The sequence below is a fragment of the Marmota monax genome, unplaced genomic scaffold (genome assembly GCF_021218885.2).
Source record: "Marmota monax isolate L192 unplaced genomic scaffold, Marmota_monax_Labrador192_F-V1.1 WCK01_AAM20220418_F8-fsc00120, whole genome shotgun sequence".
NCBI classification, from domain to species: domain Eukaryota; kingdom Metazoa; phylum Chordata; class Mammalia; order Rodentia; family Sciuridae; genus Marmota; species Marmota monax.
The window spans coordinates 4,997,843-5,011,588 of record NW_026694424.1 but is presented as its reverse complement, the minus strand read 5'-3'; the positions used below and the strand labels follow the sequence as shown (position 1 = coordinate 5,011,588).

At 41.5% G+C, this 13,746-nt stretch overlaps 1 protein-coding gene across 2 annotated transcripts in view; it reads left to right on the top strand.

The window, feature by feature from the left end:
* The window catches only part of Trio (trio Rho guanine nucleotide exchange factor), a 339,986-nt gene that overhangs the window by 210,064 nt on the left and 116,176 nt on the right, over window positions 1-13,746 (top strand). For both annotated transcript variants that reach the window (XM_058570740.1, XM_058570741.1), the window contains exons 16-21: window positions 89-208; window positions 1,850-2,041; window positions 2,286-2,435; window positions 4,476-4,590; window positions 6,802-6,917; window positions 10,777-10,899. In XM_058570740.1, the coding sequence (XP_058426723.1) occupies window positions 89-208; window positions 1,850-2,041; window positions 2,286-2,435; window positions 4,476-4,590; window positions 6,802-6,917; window positions 10,777-10,899 (816 nt within the window). The remainder of the gene's footprint in view (window positions 1-88; window positions 209-1,849; window positions 2,042-2,285; window positions 2,436-4,475; window positions 4,591-6,801; window positions 6,918-10,776; window positions 10,900-13,746) is intronic.

Below are 13,746 nucleotides of genomic sequence, written 5' to 3'. Positions count from 1 at the left end.
CCACTTTGTAGACTTGGATCTGCTCCCTGTGGTCTGCAGGATGCACTGGAAAGTCCACCACTTGTAGTAACCCTGTGTCATGTTTCAGGTGCTGGGGTGGATACGCAATGGAGAGTCTATGTTAAATGCCGGGCTGATCACAGCCAGCTCACTGCAGGAGGCAGAGCAGCTGCAGAGAGAGCATGAGCAGTTCCAGCATGCTATCGAGGTGAGGAGGTGCCCTGTCTGTGTGGTGAGTCTTTCTCAACATGGGACCAGCCTCTAACTCCTAACATGGTACTGACTATGGAACCGCCCAGGGCTCAAATGGTAAAGAAATGAGAATGCTTATAAATCTACTGTTGGTTACCTCAGATGGAACACCAGCTGCAGAGAAGTGAGGTTACAAATCCCAGCCAGGTGACCTTTCAGTGAGGGTCCACACACCAAGCAGCTTCTGTGTCCTTTGCAGGATGCACTTTCTCTGATCAGGAATGCCTTGGAACCAGGGAACCCAAATTAGTCTTGGCTGAGTTTTTTAATGCCTTGCTGGTCTTGCTGGTACAATCTTGCGATGTGACCAGCAAAGCAGAGAGCTTTGGGTTTCACCAAGATCTGGTATAAATCATGAACTTACTTATCAGTAAATAATGCTAACAATAAAACTCCTCAAGCTTCTGCTTAAAAGCAGCATTATTCATCTCAGCAAAGGACAAAAGGGTCAGTTTGTGCTAGGCTGTAGCAAAAGCCTCGGCCAGTCTGGGTGCACTCCCCTTCACTCTCAGTAAGTGCACTGATTGTCCTTAGGACTATATTGTGGGGACTCATAGGTAATAGTTGTGATTGGTGGTCTCAAAGTCAAGGGAAAAAAGAATTTGATGCTAGAAAACTTATTTCCTGCTGTAATATACATATTGCCAGCAAGAGAAGAAAGCCACCAAAGTCACCACTAATGACTCCCATAGATTAATTTATTTTGAACCACACAGTGCCAGTGGACATAACACTTCTTCCTGTGTCTCCAACTTCAAGCAGCTTTTGAAAACTGTAAAACTACTGTGTGAAGTGATTTCTGGTAATTATTTTACCAGTGTTAAGTTACTGGGTGAAGGATGAGATTGTCATATACAAATTTTTATGGAATCGTTTCCACTATTTGGGGTGAAATACAACATTTTACTTTCTTTTCTCTTTTATCTGCATCCATAGAGAACCCTATGCTGCCCTGACAGTTCTCCCCACCCAGCATTCTAATTCTCCCACATAGCGACCCTGACCTCAGCCCTTACAGACCTGGTGAGAACATAGAACAAGACTGTCACTGGATTTACTATGTGGTTATTAGATTTATTACATGGAATAGACCTCCAAAGAATATAGTTGTTGTGCCCTTAGCTTTTCTTTAATTTTTTGTTTTCTTTTTAAAACTGCTTGTCCTTTCCAAATTTTTCACCGGAGTCCAAAGCTTAAGCTGAAAACGAGAATGAAAAGCATTCATCCTGGCCACATTTCCTCCACGTGTTCATTGCCTCCAGCAGCTATTATAAGAAGAACCAATAGGAATAATAAACTTGAAATATTTCAACAGCTTTTTTAGAATATTGGCTATCAGGGTCTTTCCTGGTATTTCTCTGAGAAACCCCACAGTTGAGACCCATGTACTTCATCCTTCATTAGATGAATTAAATAAAAATGCAGTTGTAGCTAAGCATAAACCTTTTTACTTAACTGTGCGCCATGCTTTGAGAAGAGTCCTAGTGAGTATTACCTGGAGCAGATTATGTACCATCATGAAGAGCGTCCCAGTTCCTTCTAGTCAGTATGTGATACTTGTGCTAAACAAGCCTTTCTTTGTCTTCCTTTTCTCAAGAAAACGCACCAGAGTGCACTGCAGGTGCAGCAGAAGGCTGAGGCCATGCTGCAGGCCAATCACTATGACATGGACATGATCCGGGACTGTGCTGAGAAGGTGGCCTCACACTGGCAGCAGCTCATGCTCAAAATGGAAGATCGCCTCAAGCTTGTCAATGCCTCTGTTGCCTTCTACAAAACTTCAGAGCAGGTCAGGAGAGAAGGTTCATTCTCTGGGCTTCCAGCTGACATTTTATTTTGGGTTAACTTTATGAGATAGATCAGTCATCATTAACATGTCTGTTAGTATTGAACCACTCAGTTCTAAGTTAAGCAGAGAAAAGGCATATTGTATAATTGAAATTTTTCTTGCACCTTGGATATCAAAGAACAATGGGTTGGAAAGTAGCTGAGAAGATAGGTTTCTTTGAGCCAGGAATCTTCTTCCCTCACAGGTCTGCAGTGTCCTAGAGAGCCTAGAGCAGGAATACAAGAGAGAGGAAGACTGGTGTGGTGGAGCTGACAAGCTGGGCCCCAATTCTGAGACAGACCATGTCACCCCGATGATCAGCAAGCACCTTGAACAAAAGGAGGCTTTCCTAAAGGTATGGAGCTGGCTTTGCTAGTTGCCAAAAGTGTACACGGATCCAGAGGACCCACTGAAAACAAGAGAGAACGTCCTGACTGACAGAGTGATACTGTAGATACTTCTGTAGGCACAGCCTGCATTTTCCGAGGGAAATCCCCACACCCTCACAGCTCTTGATTGTGCAGATAGTGAATGGAGTAACACATCAGTGATATTATATGTCTTATTGGTTTTCATGGGGAAATAACTAGAAACCTGTTTGGCCAAGGATTGGAGGATTGGTTGGAAGTCACAATACTAAATAATTCTGGAGCTCTGTATCAAAGTTCCATGAGGCTTTTCTGAGGTGCAGTGATGCCAATTGAAACTTTCTCCAAATGAGTCTGGAGACAGAGAGAAAGTGATTGGTTGGTCAGTTGATTGATTGATTGATTGGGTGAAATGTAATACTTACAGCAATCTTCTGTTGGACACTTAGCTTCTCTAGGACTACAGGTTGTGCCTCATTAGACACATGAAAGCACAGGTGGAACAGCATGAACCCGTGACGCTTAGAGGGCCAGCCACTCGGGGAACTCTCCCTGCAAGAGGAGTGGTCACATCCAGACAGACTAGATGTTCTCTCTCTGAGAAGCTTTAGACGAGGACTTTCACAAATGTCACATTTTTATGTATGTCATATTTGATCACACAAAAATCACAGATGTACCTTGAAACAGTTAAATTTTTAGAACTGGTCAAATGTTTTTAAATATTTAGAACTAATGCTTCTTCTGTGTTGCATTCTTAAGATACTTAAAAAACAAATTCTGGGATTCTGTTTGCTACCACCAGTTGGACCTGTTAGAAATAGGTGGGGTGTTTACTTTTCCTTGTCACCTCATTAAGTTAGGTTTTTCTCATTGCTTCAGCATTCTGACCCTCAAAGGCCATCTCCTATTGCATTTGATAATTTTTGTTTTATAACTGAAGGGGATTACCTGACAGATATTGTTTAGTCTGGAAAAATAAATTTTGACTCTTTGAAAATTATATTTGGCAATTCATTTTGGGCTTCTACCAGTGCTTTTCTTTTAAGCCAGCCAGAATGGGAAAACTATAGTTTCTCCAGTTGTTAATTGTAACTGTGTCAAATAAGACCTTAAAGACCCTGACCCCAGCTTGTCACTGCTATTTAAATTTTACAACATGTCAATCACTGTGTGAATATATTTTGAATTATAGTCAATTTGCCTTCCTTGCTCCAGAATCCATTTGACAGAAAAGAAAAATGACTACTTAGCTAAAATATTAAGAAAGATATTCAAGTAAAATTACAAAAGGAAAATAATTTTAAGTCAGTTGTTATAAAGGACTTAAGCATTTGTGAATTTTGGTGTCCCTGAGCTAGACTCTCATGGATACCAAAGATCTATTATACATTAATGAAATTACTTACATGATCTGTCCTGCTACCCAAATGTATAATATCATTTATTTATTTGTACAATAACAGCACATAACAAACAATCCCAAAACTGAATGGTTCAAGTAATTGGCAAACTAAAACCAAGTGCTTAATCTGGCCATACTCTTCTATTTACATATGTTTGTGGATGCTTTCATCTACAATTGGATTGAGGAGTTGTAAAAGAGTGCCTGTATGCTCCCTCCAGAGGGATTTACAGAAACCCAGGTACACTTCAACTGGGCCCTGTAATTCAGAGTTTCTTCTAAGTGTGCAATCAAGTTTATGATGCTGTAAAATCAAGGCTCAGCAGAGAGTGGCTTCACTTCCTCTCCTGCTGTAGTTCAGTGGCTGTGCTCAGTCCCCTAACCTGTGTACTTCTCCATTGGACAGCTCTTAATATAGCATCTTAGGTTTTCAGAAAAAGAGCTGTGAAAGAGATTTTTTAAAAATTGAAATAGGATTTAACCCACTCATTTTTAAATGACAAGTTGGTCAAATGAAAAGTTAGACATACATTAGAGCCGAGCCATATGATATTATCATCCCTGTCTTCTCAAGTACACATTTATGTAAGTCAAATTAACACACGTTGCTCTTCATTATTAGGCTTGCACGCTTGCTAGGAGGAATGCAGACGTCTTCCTGAAATACCTACACAGGAACAGTGTGAACATGCCAGGAATGGTGACACACATCAAGGCTCCAGAGCAGCAAGTGAAAAGTGAGTGCACAGGAAGCAACCTCTCCATCCAGGACTTTCACTAATCATTAAGGAAATCTGCAGGCTGAGAGTATATTGAATAAGTTGACGAATATAATCAGCAAATGCATCATTGAGCATATTTATTGCTGTTGACTATATTTCTATAAAATGTTACCAATTTTATATTCCTAAGACATAATTAATCAAAGCAAATTGTGAAATATTTATGTAATTTAATACCATTTGAGTAGAAAAAAATCTACAAAACCGTTTGTACATTTAAGTGTAATCACATTGGAAAAGATCTGGGAAAATGTGAGCTGAAGTGTGAAGATTGATATATGCCAGGTGCAGGTGGCACACACCTGTAATCACAGCGGATCGGGAAGTTGAGGCAGGAGGATTGCAAGTTCAAAGCCAGCATTAGCAGCTTAGCGAGGCCCAAAGCAACACAGCAAGAAGAACTTATTCTTATTTGAGGAAACTTACTCTTTTTAAGGATGTCCAATATAATGAAACTGTATTCTAGGTACTATTTATTTGATTTATAATTTCTGTCTTGGGCAATTTTTTTCTTAAAAGTATTTTCTAGAATAAAGCAAAAGATTTTAAAAGCGTACAAAGGTATATATAAATGATATGATTTCTTTGCCAGTGGTAATCACTATCAGAACCTTTTTGTATATTATGTCTGTGCATAGGTTTGTTTATAGAGAAATACAAACTTATGTATATTCACTCACCTGTCTATTTTTTTTTTGCAAAAATGAAACTGTTTTTCTCTGTAACCTGATATTCCCATTAATATTCCAACTTATTCACCTTTCCATATCAGAATTTAGAGATCTACTCTCTGTTTTTGGATGTTGGGTGCAACATTGATGTAACTGATGTAACTTGCCCCCTGTTCACACTTTGTTGCCCTGCTTCAGTGTCCCATCAGCTCCTTGGTGTTTGTACACCTTGGTGCAGATAATTGTGATCATTCACATGAGCACCATGTACCTGAAAGATAATTCCTGGTGAGAAGGTATACACATTTTCAGTGTCATTGCCTGTTGCTACATTGTCCTCTGTGAGGGTCATACTCAGTTTTTTCCCCTTAGTAATATAGAATAATGAGTACCTGCTTTTTCTGTCCTTTCCTACACTGGATAATCTCAGGATTTGCCAGGAAAACAGTGGAAAATGATCTTTTTCTTTGAGTAAAGTTGAACAGGTATTTGCATATTTAATTTAAAATTGTAAACTTCAGGGCTAGGGGTGTAGCTCAGTGTAACTCAGTGGTAGATATGTACTTAGCATGTGCAAGGCCCTAGATTTCATCCAGAGCTCCCTGAAGAATTGTGAACCCAATATTTATATGCTTTGCTCATTTTTTATGGGTTGTTCATCTTTTTTTCCTATTGAATTGATTAAATAAATTAGGTCTGTGTTTTATATATTCCCAGTAGTTTTTCCTGGGAAAACTATTATTTTGTAATATTTTAATGGTGATTAATATTTGATTATGACATTTTTAGTTTTTATGCATCAAGAATTTTTTGCATTTATAGATTCATGTTTCTCTGCTTCCCTAGTTCCCTACTTCATGTCCTTCCTCCTTCTAAGAGTTTATGTTTAAAAATAATAATAATGGGGCTGGGGATGTGGCTCAAGCATTAGCGCGCTCGCCTGGCACGTGTGCAGCCCGGGTTCGATCCTCAGCACCACATACAAACAAAGATGTAGTGTCTGCCAAAAACTAAAAAATAAACATTAAAAAAAATTAATAATAATAATAATGGCAAACAAACAAAAGCACTTTTGTTTTCTTCTAGTGTTCCACCATTTTGATATACGACCTCTACCATGTACTAAATGCCTTCTGCAGAAGGCTCTAGTAGTTCTGAACAAAATACCTAATGCTGATACTTTTCCAGCTATCAGAGAATTGTCCCAGTGGAGGATAAAAATTGAATATCCTGCTAATCCAGTTAGCTGGAGTATTGTGAACTGATTTTTTTAAGTTTCTAACTGCTCTCTTTTATAAGATAATAAATCACAGTGAAAGAGTGAATAGAGAGTCTGGTTGGTGTGTTTATTGAGAACCTTGGACAATAAAACTGGTTCCTTGACACTCTGATTTGCTGTGGCATTGCATGGTAGTCTTAAAAAAAAAGAGGATTAGATAGGGGTCTTAATAGAACTCAAGCACCAACGTGCATCTTTTTTCTTTTTTTCGCTTAGATATCTTGAATGAACTCTTCCAACGGGAGAACAGGGTACTGCATTATTGGACCATGAGGAAGAGACGGCTGGACCAGTGCCAGCAGTACGTGGTCTTTGAGCGAAGTGCCAAGCAGGTCAGTGTACACCTGGCCCTCCACCACTGCCGCCTGCCCGCCTCCATGCTTCCATCCTCAGGCAGATTTTTGTCATTGCAGGCATCCTGAAAAATCACTTTTTAATGCCCCAGACAGTCTTGCCTTTTAATTAAATTTGTTATAAAATCAAACCCCATAGCCTGGTAAAAGTGAGTCACTCAGTATTTTTGACCCTCAACAAGTGGGCTAGCCGTTCAGCTTTCCTTTAGTGCTGTACCTCACATTTATAATAGCCAAGCGCAAAAAAAAAATCATCATGTTTATTATTTAAAAAGCATTGTGGAAGCTGGGTATAGTGGTGTATGTCTATAACCCTAGAGGCTCGGGAGGCTGAGGCAGGAGAATTGCAAGTTCAAGACTGGTGTGGACAACTTAGAACCTGTCTCAAATTTTAAAAGGATGGGGACGGGGAGCTGGGTGTATAGCTCAGTGGAAGAGCATCCCTGAGTTTAATCCTTAGTACCCCTTCAAAAAAAAAAAAGCATCGTGGTATCTTGATTGTGTACTTACGTAAATGCAATGGGTAGGATTCTTTTTTATATTGCTGTATTTACATTTTTAAGACGAGGTTTTATGTTTTTGACAAGTCAAGCTGAAACTAAATAGGAAATAGGACATAATTTGTAACAATTCAGTATAGTCAAAAAAGATTCATGCTTTTGGTTAAGGCAGAAACATCAAGGCTAACATTCAGAGTACTCCCCTTTCACAGTCACTGTGGGATTAAAGTGCTTCTGCTGAGATCATCAGTCATGGAAGCTCGTTTTAGGATAAAATTTCTTTACCCCTATCTTATATGTTAACATTCCAGTCACTTCTCTTTGGCCTTCATGTAGCATAAGAATCCTTGTACTGTTTATTCAGAATTGCTTTGGGAGGTAGGCACGGGACAGAAGGCATATTCCTCCAATACTTGCATGTGAACAGGCCCAGGCTGAGTGCTCATTGTGTGGCATCTCATGTCCTCCATGTAAATGAGTTTGGAGTCACAGAGGCCCTGATGCTGCTGGTCATTGACAACCCAATTCTCAACTGTGACTTAGACCTGGGATGCCCCTGAAACTATTCACAGAAACATGTGCCTGCCACAAGCAAGAATTCCAGGAAGTCTTCATAGCCCAAGGGAAATTAATTTTTCCTTGGCATGGATTTTCCACTTAGGGAACTGATTTCATCCTATTCTGTGTGTTGGTCTCACAGGGGTGACCTGTACCCAGAACTGCCCAGTTCCCTCAGATTGATATGTTGGGGTCCATGGGTCATGGATCTGGCACCCTGATGGCTTTCTCTCATCTCAGCTGATATCACCAGGTGTTGGAGTCATATCCCAACAGTGAGGAGGCAAGCTGTGATATTTTATGTCATATTTCATTTTCTTCATTTTATTTAAAGATCATTTGATCATATTTCAGAATTATGGGAGGCCTGCTTTGGTTTCTAACTAGAGAAGCTTTCTTATTTTTTTCTTACATATCTTTTTTCTCTCTTTGTTGCAAAACAAGTTATCATTTAGCTATAGAAAAGCAAAATTGTAGATAATTCTCTTGGCAGAGAAAGATAAGTTCCTAGTGTTAACAGGTGGTGACCCAGCAGCACTGTGGCTCTCCTAGAGTTCTGCTCTGCACTTGAATCACAGCACTCAGGCAAATGTCAACTGGTCATAGCAGACCATGCCTTGAGGACCCTCACTTATTTGCAGTTTTCAGGGTAGCACACTGAGGGAGGCACGCGGCCTAGGAGGAATGTGGTGCAGTAACCTGGGGCTTCCCTGGTGCTGCCTCTGGCATGCCTTCCCTCAGGTTTCCTGGAACCCTATTCCTGATCCTCCTCTCTTATCTCCACCTCTGAAGGCAGGCTTTCTCAGGGCTCAGTTTGCCCTGTGACTGCCTCTCTTTCCTCTCTTCTCACCTTTTTATCTGGGGTATCTCCCAACTGTGGTCTCCATTTCTGCTCTCCAGATGTATGCATCCCAGGTACCTCCGTGGCGTGTGTCCATTTGGTCTCACCAGAAACAAGACTGCACTTGTGTTTCTTGTGTCTGTGTCCCTGCTCATCTTGCCAGGAATGACAAGCAGTGTTACTCTTGATTCCTGTCTTTCCCTTGTCTTCCCACCTTCTCTCATTTGGGTTCAGGGGTTGCCAGTCTTCCAGATGTCTCTGTCCTGCCTTTCCCTCTTCACCCCTTCATCCTAGTGGAACCTCAGTCATGTCTTCTGGCTCTCCACTCCAAACCTTTGTTCACAAAGTAGACACATTTACTTTCAGAAGAAAATCCCACCTACTTATGACCTTCAATACCCCACCTACTCCAGTTTCCTTTCCAGCCTGTCCTGCCATCTTGTCTTACAGCAGGCTGAGTTGGCCCTGCTCACAGCTGTGACATGCTGATCCCTTTGCTGTCCTAAGCTCCCAGGTCCCAAATGAGGTTCCACCTCCTCTGATCCCCTCTGACAAGGTCATCTTACTCTTTGTCATTGCAGCCATCTTTTGTGAATTTCTTTCCATCTGTGCCTTCCTTCCCAAGCAACAGGATAGAGTTCAGGCTGCTCTTATTCCTGGGGCCTCATGGCTTCTGGCTTTACAGTGTGTACTTGGGGAAAGTTTGTTATATAAATGGAGAAACTGATGAAAGTGGCCCTTGTTCATATCAGTGTTAACCTTGTTTCAGAGATGGGACAGCCATACTTAAACATGACAAAAGTCAGCTCCCAGTCAGGAAACTGAAGGGCTGTATAGGTCCAGGTTTCCTTTTCATTTTGTGCTGTGAAAATGCCACAAATGCAATGATGTATCTGGTGGAAACAGCAGCGTTTCTGTTCCAAGACAAGCAGATTACAGAGAATGATTCAGAGATTGCCAAGGGCAGGTGGAAACTTTTCTACTTTTTTTTTTAAGAGAGAGAGAATTTTTTAATATTTATTTTTTAGTTTTCGGTGGACACAACATCTTTATTTATTTATTTTTTTTTATGTGGTGCTGAGGATCGAACCCAGTGCCCCTCGCATGACAGGCAAGCGCGTTACTGCTTGAGCCACATCCCCAGCCCACTTTTCTACTTTTTAAAAATGCTTCTTTTCCTTAATATTGGCTTTTTGATGTGTACATTTAAGTTACTGATTTCATTTTGGATACAAAAAAATAGAAGAAAAAAAACCACAAGAGAGTATATGACAGAATTCTCATTCCACTGCACTCTGAACCTCACTGGCCCCTTGTGTCTGGTGTCATCGTGTCTGTCCTACTGCCAGAAAGGTTAATCCCACCAGTATCTCCCTGGTCACCATGTTTATGCACAATGTAGAGGGACCCTCTGCAGGAGAACTGCAAAAAGCAAATTAAGTGGGTACAGCAAACATAGGAATAGGAAGAAAAGCCAAAAGGTGTATATGGACGGCAGGAAATATGCACCTGCTTTCCTTTCCTTCTTGTAATCAAAGCTCCCTGTAGGATTCTACAGATATAGGTGTATAAACATCTGGACATTTGGCACTGTGAGGCTTTCAGACCACCCTTTACCTACACCTTCTCTATATTCTTGAAAAAGAGTCTTGGCTATGATTTATTTTATTGTACTGTTTGTATGCCTTTAGGGTCATAGTTATAAGAAACTCTGGAATATTTTACTATCTTGCTACATAAGTGAATTACACTTTCTCCAATGCCCCCCCCCTTTTTTTTTAACTTTGGAATTAAGACACTCATTTCAGAAATGAGTCTCTGCAAGGAAGGTTTCTTGATGTGTGCCAGCATTGTTTTGTGTATTTGAGGTGCTCAAAAACTTGCATTTTCCTAATGGACTTTTAGCTCATGAACATTTTTCTATTTCTTCCCTCTCTAGGCTTTAGAATGGATTCATGACAACGGGGAGTTCTACCTTTCCACACATACCTCAACAGGGTCCAGCATACAACACACCCAGGAGCTTCTGAAAGAACACGAGGAGTTTCAGATAACTGCGAAGGTAAATTCAGTGGGAGTGGACTTTTGTGCAGGATCCTGGAAGTCTGCCTGGGTCTTTCCAGAGTAAACAAGAACAGATGCATCAGGGAAATGAGGTGTTTCTCAACGGCATCATTTAGAAATGCCTTGTGAAATGGGGGAGCAGAGGTACCAGCAGGGTCGTCACACACAGTCAGGAGATGCCTGTGCTCCTTGTCATGCTCCTCTCTCAGAGGTCCCCTCATCACCCTCTTTATTCATCCATGTCCTTTTGCCCCACTCATTTCTGCGATTGCCTCCTTCTCTCTCCTCCTTTTTGTCTTCATTCTTTCTGTTATGCCTTCTTTTTTCTCTCTTGAATTCTTTGCCAGTTATTTTCCAGGTGCTGGCTATTTTCATGAAATACTCTTTGATGGTACCAGTTTGACTTTTATGTACTCTGTGGATATTTTTCCCTGTCTTCAGTTGGTGGAAAGAGTTACAGTAGTATCACTTACCCTCTGTCCAGAAGTTGTCTATGTTTTGTGGTTGGCAGAGTTTATATCAGTGTCTCTTTTGCAAGTTATTTTCAGGTTTATAAGACTGGAGGCCTTGTCGCTTTAAGTCAAAATAGAATTAAAGGGTTCAGTGAAATTATATCTTTAAGAAAATAACCTAAGAACCCACCCACTGATCAGTTGTTTCTCCAATGCAAATGTCTGCACAAGCTAATTCCCTCTTTTATTTGTCTGTTTGTTTTGTTGTTGTTGTTTTAGTTGCAGATGGACATAATACCTATTTTTTTATGTGGTGCTGAGGCTCAAACCCAGTGCCTCCCATGTACCAGGCAAGTGTTCTACCACTGAGCTCCAATCCCAGCCCTGCCTCAGAATAGTTTTGAGACTCTTCAGAGTTGCCACCTCAACCTGTAGCATTTCTCTTTTTGTTTTTCATAGTTATTAAATGTATATTCTTTGAAATATTTTCAGAACTGTCTTTAATTTTGATGATAGACTTTGAGTTATTGGAACAAGCTGACAATAATTTCAGATTTGTGAATGGAATATAAATAATCAAGCCAAACAATATATTTTGATTAAAAAGAAGTATTCCTATGAGTAGCATGAACCACTATTTTGGGTGACCCTAACCAGACTTTGGAAATTTACCCAAGAGGAATTTGTAAATCATGTAGAGTGACAACTGCTACTTTGTATTATGTTTATTTATACATTTTTATGCTTTCTGTAACCATTTCTGGCTCCTCCTGCTATTCTTTGCTGTGCTCTGCTCCTGGTTCCCCAAACTGTAAGTTTATTTCCCTTCAGATCCTGAGGGTACTGGGCTCTGGGAATCCCTGATTCCTGTCCTGGAAGATCACAGTCTAGTAGGGCTGCAGAGAGACCACCCTCCCTGCGTGGTGAGAAGACCTGGCACTGGGTGGGGGCGCTGTGGGCATTGTGGCAGGTGGGACTCGCAGAAGCATGGGAGGCTGCTCCTAGAGATGCACAGAGCGTAGAGCTCAGGAGAGCTGACCCACAGTGTCTGCAGGTGAGGAGTGTGGCTTTTCCTTCCTCTCGATACACCACACATGGGCTATATGCTGTTTGGTTTTGTTAGTATTTAGATATAAAAATCATAGTTTCTCTGTGTACTATAAGATCTATATTTGCTTCTTTGACTATGCTTGGATTATAAAATTATTAATAAAATGCCTGATGGAGCACACAGAGGTAGATTTGGGATTTGCTCTTTGCGCTTCTACTGCACTCTGGAGGCCATTACAGTGAGGTGGCCTGCTCACTGAGGACTCTGGAGGCCACACACATGGAACACAATGGAGCATGCATTCTGATGTCCTGTGTTCTGGCAACGGTGTTTCTCCAGTGGAGCCTGTGTAAAGGAATTTTTTCTTTATTCCTAAATGTCCCTTTTCCTTGAGTTCAGGGTGTGGTTATTGAAGTTTAGGCAGTAATAGGCATCTTTTTTATTCTTGTATTGCCGCAGTCTGGCTGGGCACAATCAGGAGCCACTTGTCAAAAGAAACTAACTTTATTTTTAGAACCACACACGACAAACAAAATAGTCTCTCAGGAAAAACCCTCAGAGCCTCAACTGCCACCACCGGCTTTCCACAAGCCTCTCTCTCCCACAGAAGCTTCTCCCCACCTCCCACAATCCTCCTGCTCTTGAGGCTGATTGGCTGGGTCACGTGGGCGGAGCCAAAAAAGTCCCCCAATGAGCAGCTCCGTGGTCTGAAAGGGCAGGGAAACAGCCCAATGAGCATCACCGCAGAGGAGCCAATCAGCTAGATGTTGCTGGGGCCGAGGAGCCAATCAGCTAGATGTTGCTGGGGCTGCTGTGAGCCAATCATCAGCCAGCAGCTGGAAGTTTGCTGGCAGCTGGAAGTTTGCTGGGGCCCCTTTGGCTGTGGCTCTCAACATCTCCCCCTCTCTGTTTAAACAACAAGCATGTGGCTTAGGGACCGTGCCTGTTAGGCAGTCCAATTCAACATATGGTCCTTACCCGTCATCAGATGAACTGACTTCTAGGCGTCAGCCTCCTGTCTTAGGTTGGTACCACTGCAAATGGATCATACCCGTCACTGACTACCGGTCCAGCATACAGCCATACTTGTGGATAGGCCTTTGCACCTGTGGGGGGGTGAGGTTCTTTGCCTCACCTCTGTTGGCCCCCAAATTTTAGACCATCACTAGTAGAGGAGGATGCAAAATGCCATGACATTAAGCCAATTGAGGGCTCCTTTGAAAAATTGTACCACCGGTGACATCATCAGCAAAAATACCCCAACACTACCACAAGTCGCTGCACCAACAGATAGTTCACAATGCATACAGGTGAGCTCACAATGTGTCCAGGCAAGTTCTGC